We start from the raw sequence: 18,156 nt of genomic DNA on the forward strand, positions 1-18,156 counted from the left end.
GGGAGAAGTGATATGTGGAGACATTTGATGGAGGATTGATGTGTGGAGATATCTGCTGGAGGGTTGATGTGTGGAGATATCTGCTGGAGGGTTGATGTGTGGAGATATCTGCTGGAGGGTTGATATGTGGAGATATCTGCTGGAGGGTTGATGTGTGGAGATATCTGCTGGAGGGTTGATGTGTGGAGATATCTGCTGGACGGTTGATGTGTGGAAATATCTGCTGGAGGGTTGATGTGTGGAGATATCTGCTGGAGGGTTGATGTGTGGAGATATCTGCTGGAGGGTCGATGTGTGGAGATATCTGCTGGCGGGATGATGTGTGGAGATATCTGCTGGACGGTTGATGTGTGGAGATATCTGCTGGACGGTTGATGTGTGGAGATATTTGCTGGAGGGTTGATGTGTGGAGATATCTGAGGGAGACGTGATATGTGGAGATATTTGATGGAGGATTGATGTGTAGAGATATCTGCTGGACGGTTGATGTGTGGAGATATCTGCTGGACGGTTGATGTGTGGAGATATCTGCTGGAGGGTTGATGTGTGGAGATATCTGCTGGAGGGTTGATGTGTGGAGATATCTGCTGGAGGGTTGATGTGTGGACATATCTGCTGGCGGGATGATGTGTAGAGATACAGTGGCATATAAAAGTTTGGGCACCCCTGGTAAAAGTGACTGTTCTTGTGAATAGCTAAGCAAGTTGAAGATGAAATGATCTCTAAAAGGCCTAAAGTTAAAGATGATACATTTACTTTGTAATGTCATCTTTAGCAATTTAAAAAATGCCAAAAAGGAAAATGGGTGCATGCAAAACCTTGGGCACCTTGGAGAATTCTTCCAGTTCTGTGAGATTCCTGGGCTATTTTGAGGTCTAGACACAGATTTTCAATGCTGCTCAGATCAGGGGACTGTGAGGGCCATTGTAAAACCTTCAGCTTGCGCCTTCAGAGGTCGTCTATTGTGACGTGTGTTTAGGATCATTCTCCATGTGTAGCAGCCATCCTCTTCCTCTTTTCACTTTCAGCTTTTTTACAGATGGTGTTATGTTTGCATCAAGAATTTGTTGAAAGTTCATTAAATCCATTCTCCCCTCTACCTGTGAAATGTTCCTCCTACCATTGGCTGCAACACAACCCCAAAGCATGAATGATCCCCCCCCCCATGCTTAATGGTTTGCGACATGTTCTTTTCCTGAAATTTTGTTCTGCACACACACCTCTGACCATTGTGACCACAGAGATCTATTTAAACCTCATTGGTCCACAGGTCTTGTTTCCAAAATGCATAAGGCTTGTTTAGATGTTCTTTTGCATACTTCTGATGTTGAATTTTATGGTGAGGATCCAGGAGAGGTTTTCTTCTGATGATTTTTCCATGAAGGCCATATTTGTGCAGGCGTCTGTGAACAGTAGAACAATGTACCACAACTCCAGAGTCTGATAAATCTTTCTGAAGGTCTTTTGCAGTCAAGCTGGGGTTCTGATTTGTCTCTCTAGCAATTCTACAAGCAGCTCTCACTGAAATTTTGCTTGATCTTCCAGACCTTATCTTGACCTTCACTGTTCCTGGTAATTGACATTGCTTAATTACGTTTGGAACTGAGGACAAGGCAACTTGTAAACACTTTGCCATCTTCTTATAGCCTTCTCCTGCTTTGTGGCCTCCACCATTCTCATTTTCCGAGTGCTCAGCGGCTGCTTAGAAGATCCCATGGCTGCTGGTTTTTGGCACAAGGTTAGAAGAGGCTTGGTTTTTATAAAGCTGGAAATTTGCCTCACCTGGCCTTTCCTAACAATGATAGTGAACGAGCCATAACCCCAACAGGCTAATTTAAGTCTGAAATCTTGGTCAGAGTAATCTGAGCACAAAAATCTTGTGCATCGGCTCATTTCCTTTTTTAATTTTAAAAATGACAATATATATTTTCTTTTTTTGCCTAAAATACAATGGAAATTTGTCTTCTTTAACTTTAGCCCTTTTAGAGATCATTTCATCTTTAACTTGCTTGTATCTGCTGTAGATGTGTGAGAAGGGAAGATGCAGCAGAACACATACGGTGTGACTCAAAGGAAGACCTTTGGCGACCTATCTATCTATCTATCTATCTATCTATCTATTATCTATCTATCTATCTATCTATCTGCCTATTATCTATCATCAATCTGTCTATTATCTATCTATTATCTGTCTATCTATTATCTATCATCTATCTGTCTATTATCTGTCTATTATGTATCTGTTATCTATATATCTATTATCTATGTAAGTATACTATCTATCTATCTATCTATCTATCTATCTATCTATCTATCTATCTATCTATCTATCTATCTATCTATCTATCTATCTATCCCAAAGAGAACACCTTCACACAAGACCAAGATGTAGTTTAAAAATGTATAAGCTTTATTAAAGAACACATAATCCTAAAAATAAAACTGGGCAGTAACCACGAGTGCAGCCGCAAGGTGGGAACACCACAGGGATGACCTCTATATAAAGAGTATATATGCACCAAGTGGTGCGATAAATATACAAAACACAGCAGTAACATAAAGATGGTACATACCTCAACACTTAATAAGTGCAGAGTAAATGGAACGGATTACAAGACGTGTGAAGGAGTCAAAAATACATGATCAATGTGAACATCACACATAAATATAAGTAATGGCGTTCATATGGTACTGATGACTATGTAGGAACATCAGTTGATCAGTTGAACAACCCAATACAATACATAGTACATATAGATACTGCATAGATATAAATTGGAGGTATAGTTACCTAGAGTGAGAACCCGGGGACCCACCACACCCGACGCGCGTTTCGCACTGAAATGCTTCAGGTCAGTCAGGGAACTGCACCTAGGATAAGTGGCCGTCGGAGAGGCTGCCCTGTCACGTACTGGCTATCGGGCACTCTGCAGTGAGGGTGGTATATATACCACCAGTCCCAGTCCGGGAATACATACATTCATACATACATACATACATACATACATACATACATACATACATACATACATACATACATACATATATATATATAGAAACCTCTAGTCCATCACTGCCAAGATCCCCCAATAACACCAGAGCGGTATGCCGCCACCAGTTCCTCATTAGATATAAGCCCGGTCCGTTTACCAAGCTTATATCGGGTCATAAACCAACCCCAGGTAGCGTATAAGTACTAGCCGGACTCACGGATGTGGGAAATCGGGTTTCGAGATAAAAGAGCAGCCCAAGGTTAATTGATATTTTAATTTGCGATAGACGCACTAGATACTACAAATATATACAGAGTAATATACAAATACGGCCAGAAGTACAGATAAAGGGAGGGTACGGGTTGGGATAGCAGTTAGCTGTATGTGTCACGTTACCGTTTCTTATCACTTGTGGGCCCCAGGGAAGTGCTCGAGTCCACAGGCTCCTTCTTAGTTTCTAGTCCGTCTCCACACGTGACACGTCGTGGCTTCCATGGCAGAACAGCTAAAAGTGTGTAGCTAGCTTTTAACCCCTAGCGCGCCCCCTCCCATATTTGCCACCGCCCCTCTGGGTTGGACTGGATTCTCCTCCCTTTACCTTGTAAGCTGAAATAATTCTCAATATCTAGGATGGGTCATAACTTCCTAGCGGGAGGTCCACTGATGACTCAATGGGTTAGTTGAGGCTGGACCGATACAGAGATTCCAAACTCGGGTCGGCTAAGTTTTTCTGGAGAGCCAGTCTCGATAGCTCGGAATCCGGGACTGCTAGAGAAATATGAGACGCAGGGGTGCGTGCAGGTGGCTCCCAGGGTTCTGGTGGTATATCGGACATAACCCTGAGAAGCACAGCACTTTCATAAATCCTCTCTAGATGTCGGTGACAAAGAGTCTAGAGCAGTGTTCCCCAACTCCGGTCCTCAAGAGCCACCAACAGATCGATCAGCTGGTCGTCCAGCTGATGCCAGTATCACCTGTGTAATACTAAGGAAATCCTGAAAACATGATCTGTTGGTGGCTCTTGAGGACCGGAGTTGGGGAATACTGCTCTAGAGGTTTCCCTTGAAGTAGGCAGACTTGCACAAAATACAGCAGGGGGTCTTGGCTCTGCTCCTCCCTGCCTTCATTAACACGTGGCCTCTAATTCTCTGGCCATTTGGTAAAAGTTCTGTTCTTCTGGGAATCTGTGTACTTTTCCCTAGAGTGGGGGCCACGTTTCAGGAGTGGAGGGAGATCTCCTGGATCTATGGGGCCTGAATTCATCAATCCAAAATGGAGTCTCCCTCATCCCTCACAATTATCTACAAGTTCTTCTCACAAAATTAGAATATCATCACAAAGTTTATTTACATCAGTTCAATGCAAAAAGTGAATCTCATCTATTCTATAGAGCAGTGATTTTCAACCAGTGTTCCGCGGCACACAAGTGTGCCGCGACACATGGTCGGGTGTGCCGCGGGGAAAGTTCCCCAAACTATGGTGCCCCCTTTGTTTTGTTCCCTGGCAATGCGCAGCGATGCGCAGTCACGGAATAACACATGCGCGAGCTTTGAACGCTCGCGCGACTTAATGACGTCACCGAGGCCGGCGCGTCATCCAGAGAGCGGAGAGACTCTCGCATTTGCCCGCCGCCAAGGTAATGCCCGCCAATAATGCTGTGTATAATCATTAACAGTTAATCAGCTGTTGCTGACTATATGAGCTTTTGCCTGAGTATATGAACTGTTGGCAGAATACTCAGCATATGAGCTGGTACTTTTAGTACCTGGCAGAGGTCCTTTAAGTGTGGCAGATAATGTAATACTCTTCTATTTTAGTGTGTGGCTGCGCACACTATCTCAGCAGTGATGGAGAAGTATTTGAGAATGGAAAAGGCAAATGCTGAACAGGACCCTGGACACAATTCTAACCCAGATGAAGGCCCTAGTAAGTGAGGTCGACAAAAGAAAAAAGACAAGACGGTGAGCTCAAGGCAATACAGTGAAAGCTATCTTTCATTTGGATTTACTTTCACTGGGGATGCGACAGCACCAACACCACTGTGCTTGGTGTGTGGTGAGAAGCTATCCAATAGCGCCATGGTGCCAAGCAAGCTTAAACGCCATCTCCAAACGAAACACCCTTCCGTTCAAAACAAGCCGATGCAGTATTTTGTACGCTTACGTACAAACAATGAGAAAGGGGCAACTTTTTTGAGAAAAAGCACAAAGGTAAATGAGAGAGCCCTCAAAGCTAGCTACATTGTTGCTGAACTCAAAAAAGTCCCACACTGTGGCAGAAACCTTAATACTGCCAGCTTGTAAAGCTATTGTAAATGAGATGCTTGGCCCTGACGCAGCCAAAGAGATCGCTAAAGTGCCTCTCTCTGATAACACAATTGCCAGACGGATTGATGACATGTCTGCGGACATTGAAACAGTTGTTTTGGAAAAGGTGCGGATCAGTAAGAAATTTGCCTTGCAACTTGATGAGTCGACGGATATCAGTGGACATTGTCAGCTGTTGGCCAATGTGCGTTTTGTGGATGGAGAAGCCATTACAGAAAACTTCCTATTTTGCAAGGCAGTGCCAGAAAAATCAACAGGAGAGGTAATATTCCAGGTCACATCGGAATATCTTGATAAAAGTGGGCTTACATGGGAAAACTGCACAGGTGTCTGCACTGATGGAGCCGCAGCCATGGTCGGGCGCATCAAAGGCTTTGTAAGTAGGGTTAAAGAAAGAAACCCAGATGTTCTTGTTACCCACTGTTTCTTGCACCGTGAGGCCCTCGTTGCAAAGACCTTACCAGCAGATCTAGCTCCCGTGTTGGATGATGTTGTGCGCATAGTGAACTTTGTGAAGACGCGACCTTTGAGATGTCGCTTATTTGCGTCTTTGTGTACAGAAATGGGAGCGGAACATAAAATCTTATTGCTCCACACGGAGGTCAGGTGGCTGTCACGCGGCAAAGTGCTGGCCCGTGTGTAGGAGTTGCGAGAGGAACTTAAAATATTTCTGACAAACGAGAGGTCCGATTATTCAAAGCTGCTTGCAAGTGATGAGTGGTGTGCAAAGCTGGCATACCTGGCTGATATATTTCAATATCTGAATGAACTAAACACACGGATGCAAGGCCGAAATGAAAACCTGCTTACAAGCACTGATAAAATGAACGGATTCTGGCAGCAACATGTGCAGGGTGGCAACCTTCAGATGTTCCCGCTCACCGAGAAACTGCATGATGACAACACTGCTGCAATGTGCGAGCTGATTGGCAGACATCTGAAAACTCTTGAGGAGAAGTTATCGTTTTATTTCTCTTCAACCTTCACAGAATGCCCTGACTGGGTTAGGGACCCATACAGCTCATTATCCGTTGCTGGAAAGGACATGACTTTAAAGGAGCAAGAGGAACTCATTGAACTGAAGCAAGATCGCGGTTTAAAGCTAAAGTTTGCTGATCTTCCTTTGGACAGTTTTTGGTTATCTGTTGCCAAGGAGTTCCCCATTCTGGCCAACAAAGCTATTCTGACATTGCTCCCATTTTCGACCACATATCTATGTGAGCTGGGCTTCTCAAGCTTGACTGCGATAAAAACTAAAAACAGGGAGAGACTGAGAACTGTTGAGGAAGAGCTTCGTGTGTGTCTTTCCACCATTCCTGCCAGGATATCCCTTTTGTGTTTATCGAAACAGGCCCAGGTTTCACACTGAGTGAGTATAAATACATTTAGAATCTAGATTATTAACTATATGTTGAATATGTACTGTTTTAGTGTCATTTTGTGCCATTTTGGTTGGTGGTGTGCCCCGGGATTTTTTAAGTATAAAAAGTGTGCCGCGGCTCAAAAAAGGTTGAAAATCACTGCTATAGAGTCATTACACACAGAGTGATCTATTTCACGTATTTATTTCTGTTAATGTTGATGATTATGGCTTACAGCCATTGAAAACCCAAAAGTCATTATCTCAGTAAATTAAAATAATTAACAACAAACATCTGTAAAGGCACACGATGCGGATTTGCTGCGGATCCGCAGCGGATTTTTCCGTGCAGAAACGCTGCAGATCCGCACTGTGATGTACAGTACAATGTAAATCAATGGGTAAAAAATAGTGCAGATGGTGCGGAAAAATCAGTGCGGAATTGCTGCGGATTTAAAAGAACTGCATGTCACTTCTTTTGTGCGGATCTGCAGCGTTTCTGCACCCCTCCATGATAGAAATCCGCAGTGGCAAAAACTGCAGAAAATCCACACAAAATCCACATCAATTCCGCAGCAAATCCGCATAAAAACCGCGGCAAATCTGCAGCTGCGGATTCTGCCAGGAGATGCGGATTTTGTGCAGAAAATTCTCCACCACATTTCCTACGTGTGCACATAGCCTAAAGGTCCCTTAGTCTGTTTCAGTGGCTCCACAATCATGGGGAAGACTGCTGACCTGACAGATGTCCAGAAGGCGTCACTGACGCACTCCACATGGAGGGGAAGCCACAAAAGGTCATTGCTAAAGAAGCCGGCTGTTCACACAGTGCTTTATCCAAGAATATTAATGCAGAGTGGAGTGGAAGGAAAAAGTGTGGTAGAAAAAGGTGCACAAGCAACCGGGATAACCGCAGCCTGGAAAGGATTATTAAGAAAAGGCCATTCAGTAATGTGGTGGAGATTCACAAGGAGCGGACTGCTGCTGGAGTCATTGCTTCACCACACACAGATGTGTCCAGGACATGGGCTACAAGTGTCACATTCCTTGTGTCAGCCACTCATGACCAATAGACAACGCCAGAAGCGTCTTACCTGGGCCAAGGAGAAGAAGAACTGGACTGTTGTCAGTGGTCCAAGGTCCCAGAGTCTGGGGGAAGACCGGAGAGGCTACAATCCAAGCTGCTTGAGGTCTAGTGTGAAGTCTCCACAATCAGTTATGGTTTGGGGAGCCATGTCATCTGCTGGTGTAGATCCACTGTGTGTTAGCAAGACCAAAGTCAGCGCAGCCGTCTACCAAGACATTGTAGAGCCCTTCATGCTTCCCTCTGCCGACAAGCTTTATGGAAATGGAAATGTCTCCAGCAGGACTTGGCCCCTGTCCACACTGCAAAAAGTACCAATACCTGGTGTAAAAACAACAGTATCACTGGGCTTGATTGGCAGCAAACTCTCCTGACCTTAACCCCATGGAGAATCTATGGAGTATTGTCAAGAGGAAGATGAGACACCAGACCCAACAATGCAGACGAGCTGAAGGCTGCTATCAAAGCAACCTGGGCTTCCATAACCCCTCAGCAGTGCCACAGGCTGATCGCCTCCATGCCACGCCGCACTGATGCAGTAATTGATGAACAAGGAGCCGCGACCAAGTACTGAGGGCATTTACTGAACAGACACTGGCGCTAACCAAAAGTCAGAATATGGGAGCTGCTGGTACCAAGAAAGAGGTTGTGCCTGCTCTGTCAGAATAATTGTACTGATAAATAAAGGAAGGTACCGCACTAAGGGGGAAATAAATCGGATAGTAATACATTTGATCAAACCCAGCTATTTAAATCTGGTGCAGGAATTAATCAATAATTGCAAACCATATTATAAAGGTGGATTCCAGGGACCAATGCCAGTTAGCATGTTGTGCTACTTAGAGCTAATTCCTGCTAGGAAAAAGGAAAATCTAGGGCACAAGCTGCAGAGACCTATGAAACCAAGTGTGAATTAGTGCGTAATGCACCTGCTGAGAGAAACAAGACTACTAGTAAGATAGGTGTGAGGCTCCCTACCTCAGCTAGCCTCGGTGTGAAGGGTTAAACCACCAGGGTTAACAGCATCCAGTATACAGGAGGAGTGTGCAGTGTGCCAGAGCCAGAGACGCGGCCGGTGGCGTTCCCAGATGCTCGGCAGGAGTACCCTCAACCCTGATGAAGGCCATTTTTTTGCCTTTGAAACGCGTTGGTTTTTGGCCCCAGCCGGTCTCCGTAGCCTAGCTTAGTGACGTCACACGCTGTTTACAGTGTCGGCCATACTCCTGCCGAGCACCTGGGAACCCCAACGGCCGGGGCGTATTATTATCCGATTTATTTCCCTCTTAGCGTGGTACCTTCCTTTATTTATACATTTCAGTAGGCCGACAATCATTTTTCAAGCTGGTGTTATAAAGTATTCTAATTTACTGAGATAATGACTTTTAGGTTTTCATTGGCTGTAAGCCATAATCATCAACATTAACAGAAATAAACACGTGAAATAGATCACTCTGTGTGTAATGGCTCTATAGAATATAGGAGATCCACTTTTGTATTGAACTGAAATAAATTCACTTTCTGATGATATATTCTCATTTCGTGAGAAGCTCCTGTATCTACCATCTATTCGCTATCTATTATCTATAATAATAATAATTTTATTTCCACAGCACTTTACATTTTAGAGGGGACGTGTATAGACAATGGACGTTGCAGAATAACCATAAACACATAAATCACCAGATACCAAGAGGAGTGAGGGCCCCGATCACCAGATAGCAGAGGAGTGAAGGCCCCGATCACCAGATACCAGTAGGAATGAGGGCCCTGCTCGCAAGTTTACAATCTATGAGGAAAAGGGGAGACACGAGAGGATGATGGTAACAATTGCTTTCGTTATTCGGACCAGCCATAGTGTAAGGCTCGGGTGTTCATGTAAAGCTGCATGAACCAGTTAACTGTCTAAGTATGTAGCAGTACAGACACAGAGGGCTATTAACTGCATGAAGTGTATGAGAACATGATGCGAGGAACCTGATTATGGTTTCAGTTTTGTGAATGGGCCACACAGGGATAATTAGGCTAATGCATTAAGGCGGTAGGTGTTATGATCCTTAGTGGCTGAGGATCACAAAATAGACTAGCTAAGTTACTGAACATAGAACAAGCTCTAGGGAGGTGGTAACTGGACTGACCGCAACCTGATCCTACCAAACACACTAAAGGTAGCCGGTGAACGTGCCTAAATTCCTGGACGTCTCGACGCAGCCTGAGAAACTTGCTACCCCTATAGAGAAAGTAAGACCTCACTTGCCTCAGAGAAATGACCCCAAAGATATAGGAAGCCCCCAACAAATAATAACGGTGAGGTAAGGGGAAAATACAAAACGTAGAAATGAAAACAGATTCAGCAAATGAGGCCCACTAATACTAGATAGCAGAAGACAGACAGGGAGCTGTGCGGTCAGTAAAAAACCCTATACAAAATATCCACGCTGAGCATTCAAGAACCCCCACACCAACTAACGGTGTGAGGGGAGAAACTCAGCCCCCTAGAGCTACCAGCAAGCAAGGAAATCACATATTAGCAAGCTGGACTAGGACAAATAAATAACCAAGAAACATATTGAACACTGATGAGCAAAAAATAACCAAACAGAAACTTAGCTTCTCTTGGCGAGACTGATAACGAAGGGATTCAGGAGAGATCAAAATAGCACTGAATACATCGACAGCAGGCAACCACTGAAAGTCCAGGTGAGCTAAATAGGAAACCAGCTAACAGATAACGAGACAGCTGAACCAGCCTCAGACCTGCAGAATGATATAAAGAGCCACCAAAGGGAGCCCAAAGACAGCACTCACACAGTACCACTTGTGACCACAAGAGGGAGCCCAAAAACAGAGTTCACAACAGGTAGGCCAGTCTGAACAAATGCGTTTTTAGGGCACGCTTAAAACTGTGGGGATTGGGGATTAATCGTATTAACCTGGGTAGTGCATTCCGAAGAATTGGCGCAGCACGTGAAAAGTCTGAGACGGGAGTGGGAGGTTATGATTATTGAGGATGCTAATCTCAGGTCATTAGCGGAGCGGAGGGCACGGGTAGGGTGGTAGACTGAGACCAGAGAGGAGATGTAGGGTGGTGCTGAGCCATGGAGTGCTTTGTGGATGAGGGTAATAAGTTTGTACTGAATTTTGGAGTGGATGGGTAGCCAATGTAATGACTGGCACAAGGTAGAGGAATCGGTGTAACGGTTGGTGAGGAATATGATCCTGGCTGCAGCATTCAGGACAGATTGGAGCGTGGAGAGTTTGGTAAGAGGGAGGCCGATTAGTAGAGAGTTACAATAGTCCACACGAGAATGAATAAGTGAAACAGTAAGAGTTTTTGCAGAGTCGAAAGTAAGAAAAGGGCGAATTCTAGAAATGTTTTTGAGATGCAGATAGCAAGAGCGAGCCAGTGATCGGATGTGGGGGGTGAATGAAAGCTCGGAATCAAGGATGACCCCAAGGCAGTGGGCATGTTGCTTTGGAGTAATGATTGAACCGCACACGGAGATGGCAATGTCAGGCAAAGGTAGGTTAGTAGAGGGAGAGAACACGAGGAGTTCAGTTTTTGACAGGTTCAGTTTCAGATAGAGGGAGGACATGATGTTAGAGACAGCGGTAAGACAATCACTGGTGTTTTCTAAAAAGGTCGGCGTGATAACAGGAGAAGAGGTGTATAATTGGGTGTCGTGTTTGTCCAATAGGGGCAGTATACAAAGAGAAGAGGAGGGGGCCTAGGACTGATCCTTGAGGAACCCCAACAGTATGGGGAAGGTGAGAGGAGGAGGAACCAGCAAAAGATACAGTGAAGGAGCGGCCAGGGAGATAGGAGGAGGAGAACCAGGAGAGAACGGTGTCCTTGAGGCCGATGGAGCGGAGCATAGTGAGGAGGAGCTGATGATCCACAGTATTGAATGCTGCGGAGAGATCCAAGAGAATTAGCATGGAGCAGTGACCATTAGATTTAGCTGTTAGTAGGTCATTAGAGACTTTAGTGAGGGCAGTTTCAGTAGAGTGTAAAGAGCGGAAACCAGATTGAAGAGGGTCGAGAAGAGAGTTATCTGAGAGATAGCGAGTAAGACGGGAGTGGACCAGGCGTTCGAGGAGTTTAGAGCTGAAGGGAAAATTAGAGACAGGTCTATAATTAGCGGCACAGTTTTGGTCGAGGGAGGGTTTTTTAAGTAATGGATGTATGATGGCATGCTTAAATGAGGAGGGAAAAATACCGGAAGTGAGAGAGAGGTTGAATATTTTTGTTAGGTGAGAGGTGACAGTCTGGGAAAGGGACTGGTGGAGATGTGACGGAATGGGGTCACTGGTGCAAGTGGTCGGGCGAGAAGATGCAAGGAGCCTGATTACTTCTTCTTCTGTGACTGGTTCAAAGTCAGAGAGCGAACTAGATGCAGTGGGGGAGGGAGGACAGTGCATGGTATGAAGGGATTGGGAGATGATTTCCTGTCGAATGTGGTCAATTTTTTCTTTGAAATAATTGGCCAGATCGTCAGCGCCGAGATCTGTGTTTGGGGCCTGCACTCTTGGGTTGAGTAGGGACTGGAAAGTGTCAAAGAGACATTTAGGGTTATTGGATACTGAGGTGATGAGGGTGTTGAAATAGGTTTGTTTGGAGAGGTGAAGGGCAGAGTTGTATGTTTTAAGCATGAACTTATAATGGATGAAATCTTCGGACAGATTGGATTTTCTTCAGTCATTCGGCGCACCTGGAGCACCGCTGTAGGAAACGTGTTTGCAGCGTGTGCCACGGTTGTCGCCGTCTGTGCCAAGTTGTTCTATGTATAGGAGGTGCAGCTTCATCCAGGGCACTTTGCAGGGTTTCATTGTAATGCTTCAGTGCAGAATCAGGAGATGGAGAAGATTGGGGCCAATGAGGACTGCAAGTTCTTCATAAGTTTCTGGGTTGTAATGGCCTGTATGTTTCTATAAGTGTGGAAAGTGGCTGTTCTTGACCGAGAATTAAGGAAGGTTGTGGTCAGAGAGTGGGAGAGGGGAGTTTGTGAAATCATCCACTGAGCAGAGCTTGGAGGAGACCAGGTACTGGGAGTTTCTGCCTCATGAGTAGGAGAGTTAGTATGCTGCGAGAGGCCAAAAGAGGAGGTTAGAGATTATCTATTATCTATCTATTATCTATTATTTATCGATCATCTATTATCTTTCTATTTATATATCTATTATCTATCTATTGATCTATTAATTATCGATCTATCTATATATTATCTATCTATCGTCTATCTGTCATCTATCCTCTATCTATTATCTATCGATCATTTAATGGCCTGGCTCTTGCTGTCCATGGTCCTTATGATTGTGAAGGTCTACTGTTGCTGCTTCTTCCTCCGTCCAGTTTCTTACACCGGTGTCTCCTTATTATTCTGTAATGAGACTCGTGCTCGTATTTGCGGCCGGAGCGCAGCTCTGCAGGTCCTAACGGTGTCCTGTCTGCTCCACAGTCTAACTTCGCCATGGGTCGCCTGCCCTCCACCTACAGGAAGTGCTACATGCTGGACTTTGGTTTGGCCCGTCAATACACCAACACAAACGGGGAGGTCCGTCCGGTGAGTGGGGCGGATGTGAGCAGCCGCCGGTGCCGAGTGCTGTTCCCCTCCGGGTGGGGCCTTTTATTGGTCTTTTTACGTTGATGACGTTGTTTGGTTTCCATTATTTTATTCTTTCTGTTTTTCAGTTTATTTTTCGAGCCGTTGCGCCGCAGTTTAGTTTTGACACCTGGGATGCGCAGTGTGAGTGTCCATCATCCATCCTCTCCTTGGTTTGAGCTATTTTACAGTTACACTTGGATCGACTGGTGGGGATCATGGAGACGCCGTAGATAGAAGCCCTGAAGGGGCGGTCACCTTTCCAGGTCTCTCTGCTTATTTAGGAGGTGGCTGGGGGCCCTGGGTAATTTTCTTTGGTCCTCCTTGATTTCTGAATTCTTCTGTTTTCTTTCTTTTGCTGATTCTTTATGGTTTTTCTTACTTTGTTTCTCTCATTTTATACATGTTGGGGATCATTGGCCTCTTGTGAGCAGAGGGGCAGCCTCCAGATCAGGAGGGGGTGCATGTTATGTAGGGGAGCATTGCTGGGTAATTGGCGAAGGATTTCATTCAGGAGGAGATTTGTTCAGGACACATAATCCATCCTCACAATAAATGCACATCAGAGAGCAGTGGGGGCTCATTCTCAGTTCGACTGGCAGCTACCCTCACCACCTGCCACAATCACTTCTGTGTTTAATCCCCCTACAGCCCCGAAATGTAGCTGGATTTCGAGGGACCGTCCGCTACGCCTCTGTCAATGCACACAAGAACAGGGTAAGTGAGACCTTTCTGTATTGGGGTTTATTGAGCCTCCTAAATCCCAGAGAGGACAGACGGTAATTGTAATGAGATCGGAGGGCCCTAAGACGCTCCCCAGGCAAGGTGCTCCCCAGGCAAGGCTCTCCCCGGCCAAGATGCTCCTCAGCCAAGACGCTCCCTGGCCAAGGCGCTCCCCAGCCAAGACGCTCACAGGCCAATGCTCTCCCCGGGCAAGGCGCTCCCTGGGCAAGGCGCTCCCCTATAGTCCCTGGGTTCTGTAGCCATATCAGGCCAGCCCTCACTATGATAGCCATATTTGCCCATCCCACCTCCTCCTCTGGTAGCCGTGTTTGCCCATACTCCCACCCCTCTAGTAACTGTATCTGTTTGTCCCCCATCTCCTCTGGTAGCCATATCTGCCATCCCCTCTCCCTTCTGGTAGCTCTATCTTCCTATACCCCCTCCCCTCTGGTAGCCATATCTGCGTTTCCCCCCACCTCCTCTAGTAGTCGTATCTGCTCGTCCCCCCTCCCCTCTGGCAGCAAAATTGGCCTGTCCTCCTGCCTCCTCTGCTAGCCGTATCTTCCCGTTCACTCACCTCCTTTGAAAGCCATATCTGTCTGTTCCCCCACCTCCTCTGGTAGCTGTATCCGCCTGTCCCACCCCACCTCTTTTAGCCATATCTGCCAGTCCACCTCTTCTCTGGGAGCCATTTCTGCCCATCATCTCACCTCCTCTAGTAGCGGTATCTGACTGTCCCGCCACCTCCTCTGCTAGTCATATCTGCCCGTCCCCCTCCCTTCTGGTAGCCATATTTGCCCGTCCCCCTCCCCTCTCTTAGCTGTATTTGCCCGTCCCCCTCTCCTCATGTAGCCGTATCTGCCCATCCCCCTGTAGTAGCTGTATCATACTCTGCTGAGAGAATTTTCCTTTGCCTCTCCAGGAGATGGGCCGACACGACGACCTGTGGTCGCTATTCTATATGTTGGTGGAGTTTGCCGTGGGCCAGCTGCCCTGGAGGAAGATTAAGGATAAGGTAAGATGGCGGAGACCATGTGGTGCAGTGTGCCGGCCGCCACGTGCCCTGTACACTGAGCACAGTGCTGCTTGTTGTCTCCAGGAGCAGGTGGGGATGATCAAGGAGAAGTACGACCACCGGATGCTCCTGAAGCACATGCCATCCGAGTTCCACCTCTTCCTGGAGCACATCTCTAGTCTGGACTACTTCACCAAGCCGGACTACCAGGTAGTCGCCTGTCCTCAGCACGTGGCTTCCCCCACTGCAGGACCTAGATAGAGAACATTCCCTAGAAACTGCAGCTTGGTTAACGAGGGTTGTGCTGAGGAGCCCCCTGCGCACAGTGTCCCCAGGACCCTCCAGAGCACCTGGCTTCTCTGCTGACCTCTATCCTTCTATTATCTATCTGTGAAGAACCTCACAGCCCCGGATGATGTCACCAATACATCGGGGGATGTCACACAGTACGGTCTCCCCACTTCCACCAACATGACATTCTGCACCCTCTAGGGATATGGGTACAGTTTTACACAGACACACCCTATCCACCCGAGCCCAGGAGACCTGGAGAGTGAGGGAGGGTGGCCCACACAGCTGCCGGCATGGTACAACGCTCACTCACAACCCTGACAGGATGAGAGACCGCATCTTGCCAACGCGGTAGGACTGCCACCATAAGACATAAGCCCAGTTCGATACCGGGATTATTTCAGGCCAGAAACCAGCCCCGGTAGCATGGAAAGGTAAACCGAGAAACGGACGTATGGATCGAGATAAGAGCAGCCCAAGGTTAAATGATATATTTATCCCCTGAGACAGAGTCACTGGCAGAGTGATAGAGGGGAGATATGTGTCACTGCGCTTAACGGCGTCAGTGATATGAAACCAGAACATTAATCTCCAGCACACTACGTGTTAAGAGGGTTAAGTTGCATAAAAGGGCTGTTTTTTTGTGGACCCTCATAGAGCGGGTGGGAGAAGGTCCACTGTATCTCCCGGGCAGACCTGCCAGGACCTGCGTGAGGTCATGATCATGTGGTCACATGATGGGGATTCGGCTACCCAGGAGAGAGGAGTCTCCAGAGGCTTTGTGGCTCATCGAGCGCAGACTGAACCTGTGCTCCTCCAGAGCGGGGAGCCGCCCGCAACATACGGACTGTGCTGCTGCATTGTTGTTGTCCTTTTGTTGTTTTGTTCCTGTTTTAGCCAGAAAGGCTGCGTTTTGTTTCCCTATTAGTTGGTTTATGCTGCCTGACAATAAACCAACAAGGAGACGGTGTTCCCATTTTTCCTGAGTGAACTACTACACCCCTCAAGGACCGAGCTCCATGTTTTAAATCTGACCACTGTCCCTTTATGAGGTAATAACTCTGGAACCCTTCAGTGGATCCCGGTGATTCTGAGACTTTTTTTCATGACATATTGTTCTTCATGATGGTGGTAAAATGTCGTAGCTATGACTTTGTTTATTTGTGAAATTATCGGAAATTTGTTAAAACTTTTGAAAATTTCACGATTTTCAAAATGTTATTCCTATGTCCCTAAACCAGTGAGTGACGTCACACAAAATAGTTAATAAATAACATTTCCCACATGTCTACTTTACATCAGCACATTTTTTGAAACTTTTTTTTGTTAGGACTTTATAAGGGTTAAAAGTTGACCAGCGATTTTTGTTTTTTTGTTTTTCCTGCAAAATTTAGAAAGCGATTTTTTTTTTTTTTTTAAGGGACCACCTCACATTTGAAGTCACTTTGAGGGGACTATATGATAGAAAATAACCAAGTGTGACCCCATTCTAAAAACTGGACCCCTCAAGGTGCTCAACCCCATTCAAGAAGTTTATTAACCCTTCAGGTGCTTCACAGGAGCTGAAGTAATGTGGATGGAGAAATGAACATTTTACTTTTTTTCACAAATATTTTAATTTAGCCTCAATTTTTTTATTTTCACAATGGTAAGGCTACGTTCACATTAGCGTTAAGCTAATGTGCGTCGGGTTTGCGTCGGCGACGCAGCGGCGACGCATGCGTCATGCGCCCCCTATACTTAACATGGGGGACGCATGCGTTTTTTTTTGTTGCGTTGTGCCACACATGCGTCTTTTTTGCCGCAAGCGTCGGACCAAGAAAACGCAACAAGTTGCATTTTTCTTGCGTCCGATTTTCGGCAAAAACCGACGCATGCGTCGCAAAACGCAGCGTTTTTGCGTGCGTTTTGCCGCGTTTTTGCGTGCGTTGTGCGTTGCGTCGCCGACGCAGCGGCGCACAACGCTAGTGTGAACGTAGCCTAAGAGGAGAAAATGGACCCCAAAATTCATTGTGCAATTTCTCCGATAACCCGTATGTGGGGAAAAACTACTGTTTGCGCGCAGGGCAGGGCTCAGAAGGGAGGGAGCACCAATTGACTTTTAGAGATCAAATTTGGCTGGAATCATTAGTGCACACCATGTCCCGTTTGGAGAGCCCCTGATGTTCCTAAACAGTGGAAACCTCCCAAAAGTGACACCATTTTGGAAACTAGACCCCTCCAGGGATGTATCTAGATGAGTGGTGAGCATGTTGAACCCCCAGGTGCTTCACAGAAGTTTATAAGGTAGAGCATTGAAAATAAAAAAAAAATAAAAAAAACAACACATTTTTTAAACAAAAATGTTCTTATAGGCCCTTTTTTTATTTTCACAAAGGTAACAGGAGAAAATGCTCCATACAATTTGTTGTGCAGTTTCTCCTGTGTATGCCGATACCCCATATGTGGGGGAAAACTACATTTGAGGCACAGTGCAAAGCTCAAGAGGGAAGAGGCGCCATATTACATTGCGGATTTTCTGGACTGGTTCCAGGGGGCCAGAACAGAAAAAAAAACCATAAGTGATGTCATTTTACAAACTACAACCCCCAATGAATTCATCTAGGGGTGCAGTGATCATATTGATACCACAGGTGGGTCACAGAATTTTATACCACTGAGCGGTGAAGAAAAAAGAATTACTTTTTTACCACCAAAAATTTAGTTTTCGGACTAGATTTTACATTTTCACACTTAGAAATGGGTAAAACTGGCACCAAAATT

At 45.9% G+C, this 18,156-nt stretch overlaps 1 protein-coding gene across 3 annotated transcripts in view; it reads left to right on the forward strand.

Annotated features, from left to right (window-relative positions):
• Nucleotides 1–18,156, forward strand: part of TTBK1 (tau tubulin kinase 1) — a 195,339-nt gene that overhangs the window by 135,371 nt on the left and 41,812 nt on the right. For 2 of the 3 annotated variants that reach the window (XM_077281873.1, XM_077281874.1), the window contains 4 exons: nt 13,221–13,325; nt 14,016–14,081; nt 15,010–15,102; nt 15,187–15,312. In XM_077281873.1, coding sequence (XP_077137988.1) covers nt 13,221–13,325; nt 14,016–14,081; nt 15,010–15,102; nt 15,187–15,312 — 390 coding nt within the window. Of the gene's footprint in view, nt 1–13,220; nt 13,326–13,564; nt 13,631–14,015; nt 14,082–15,009; nt 15,103–15,186; nt 15,313–18,156 lie in introns of those variants that run through there. The other variant, XM_077281875.1, reaches the window with a different exon arrangement.

Source organism: Ranitomeya variabilis, chromosome 2 (assembly GCF_051348905.1).
Source record: "Ranitomeya variabilis isolate aRanVar5 chromosome 2, aRanVar5.hap1, whole genome shotgun sequence".
NCBI lineage: Eukaryota > Metazoa > Chordata > Amphibia > Anura > Dendrobatidae > Ranitomeya > Ranitomeya variabilis.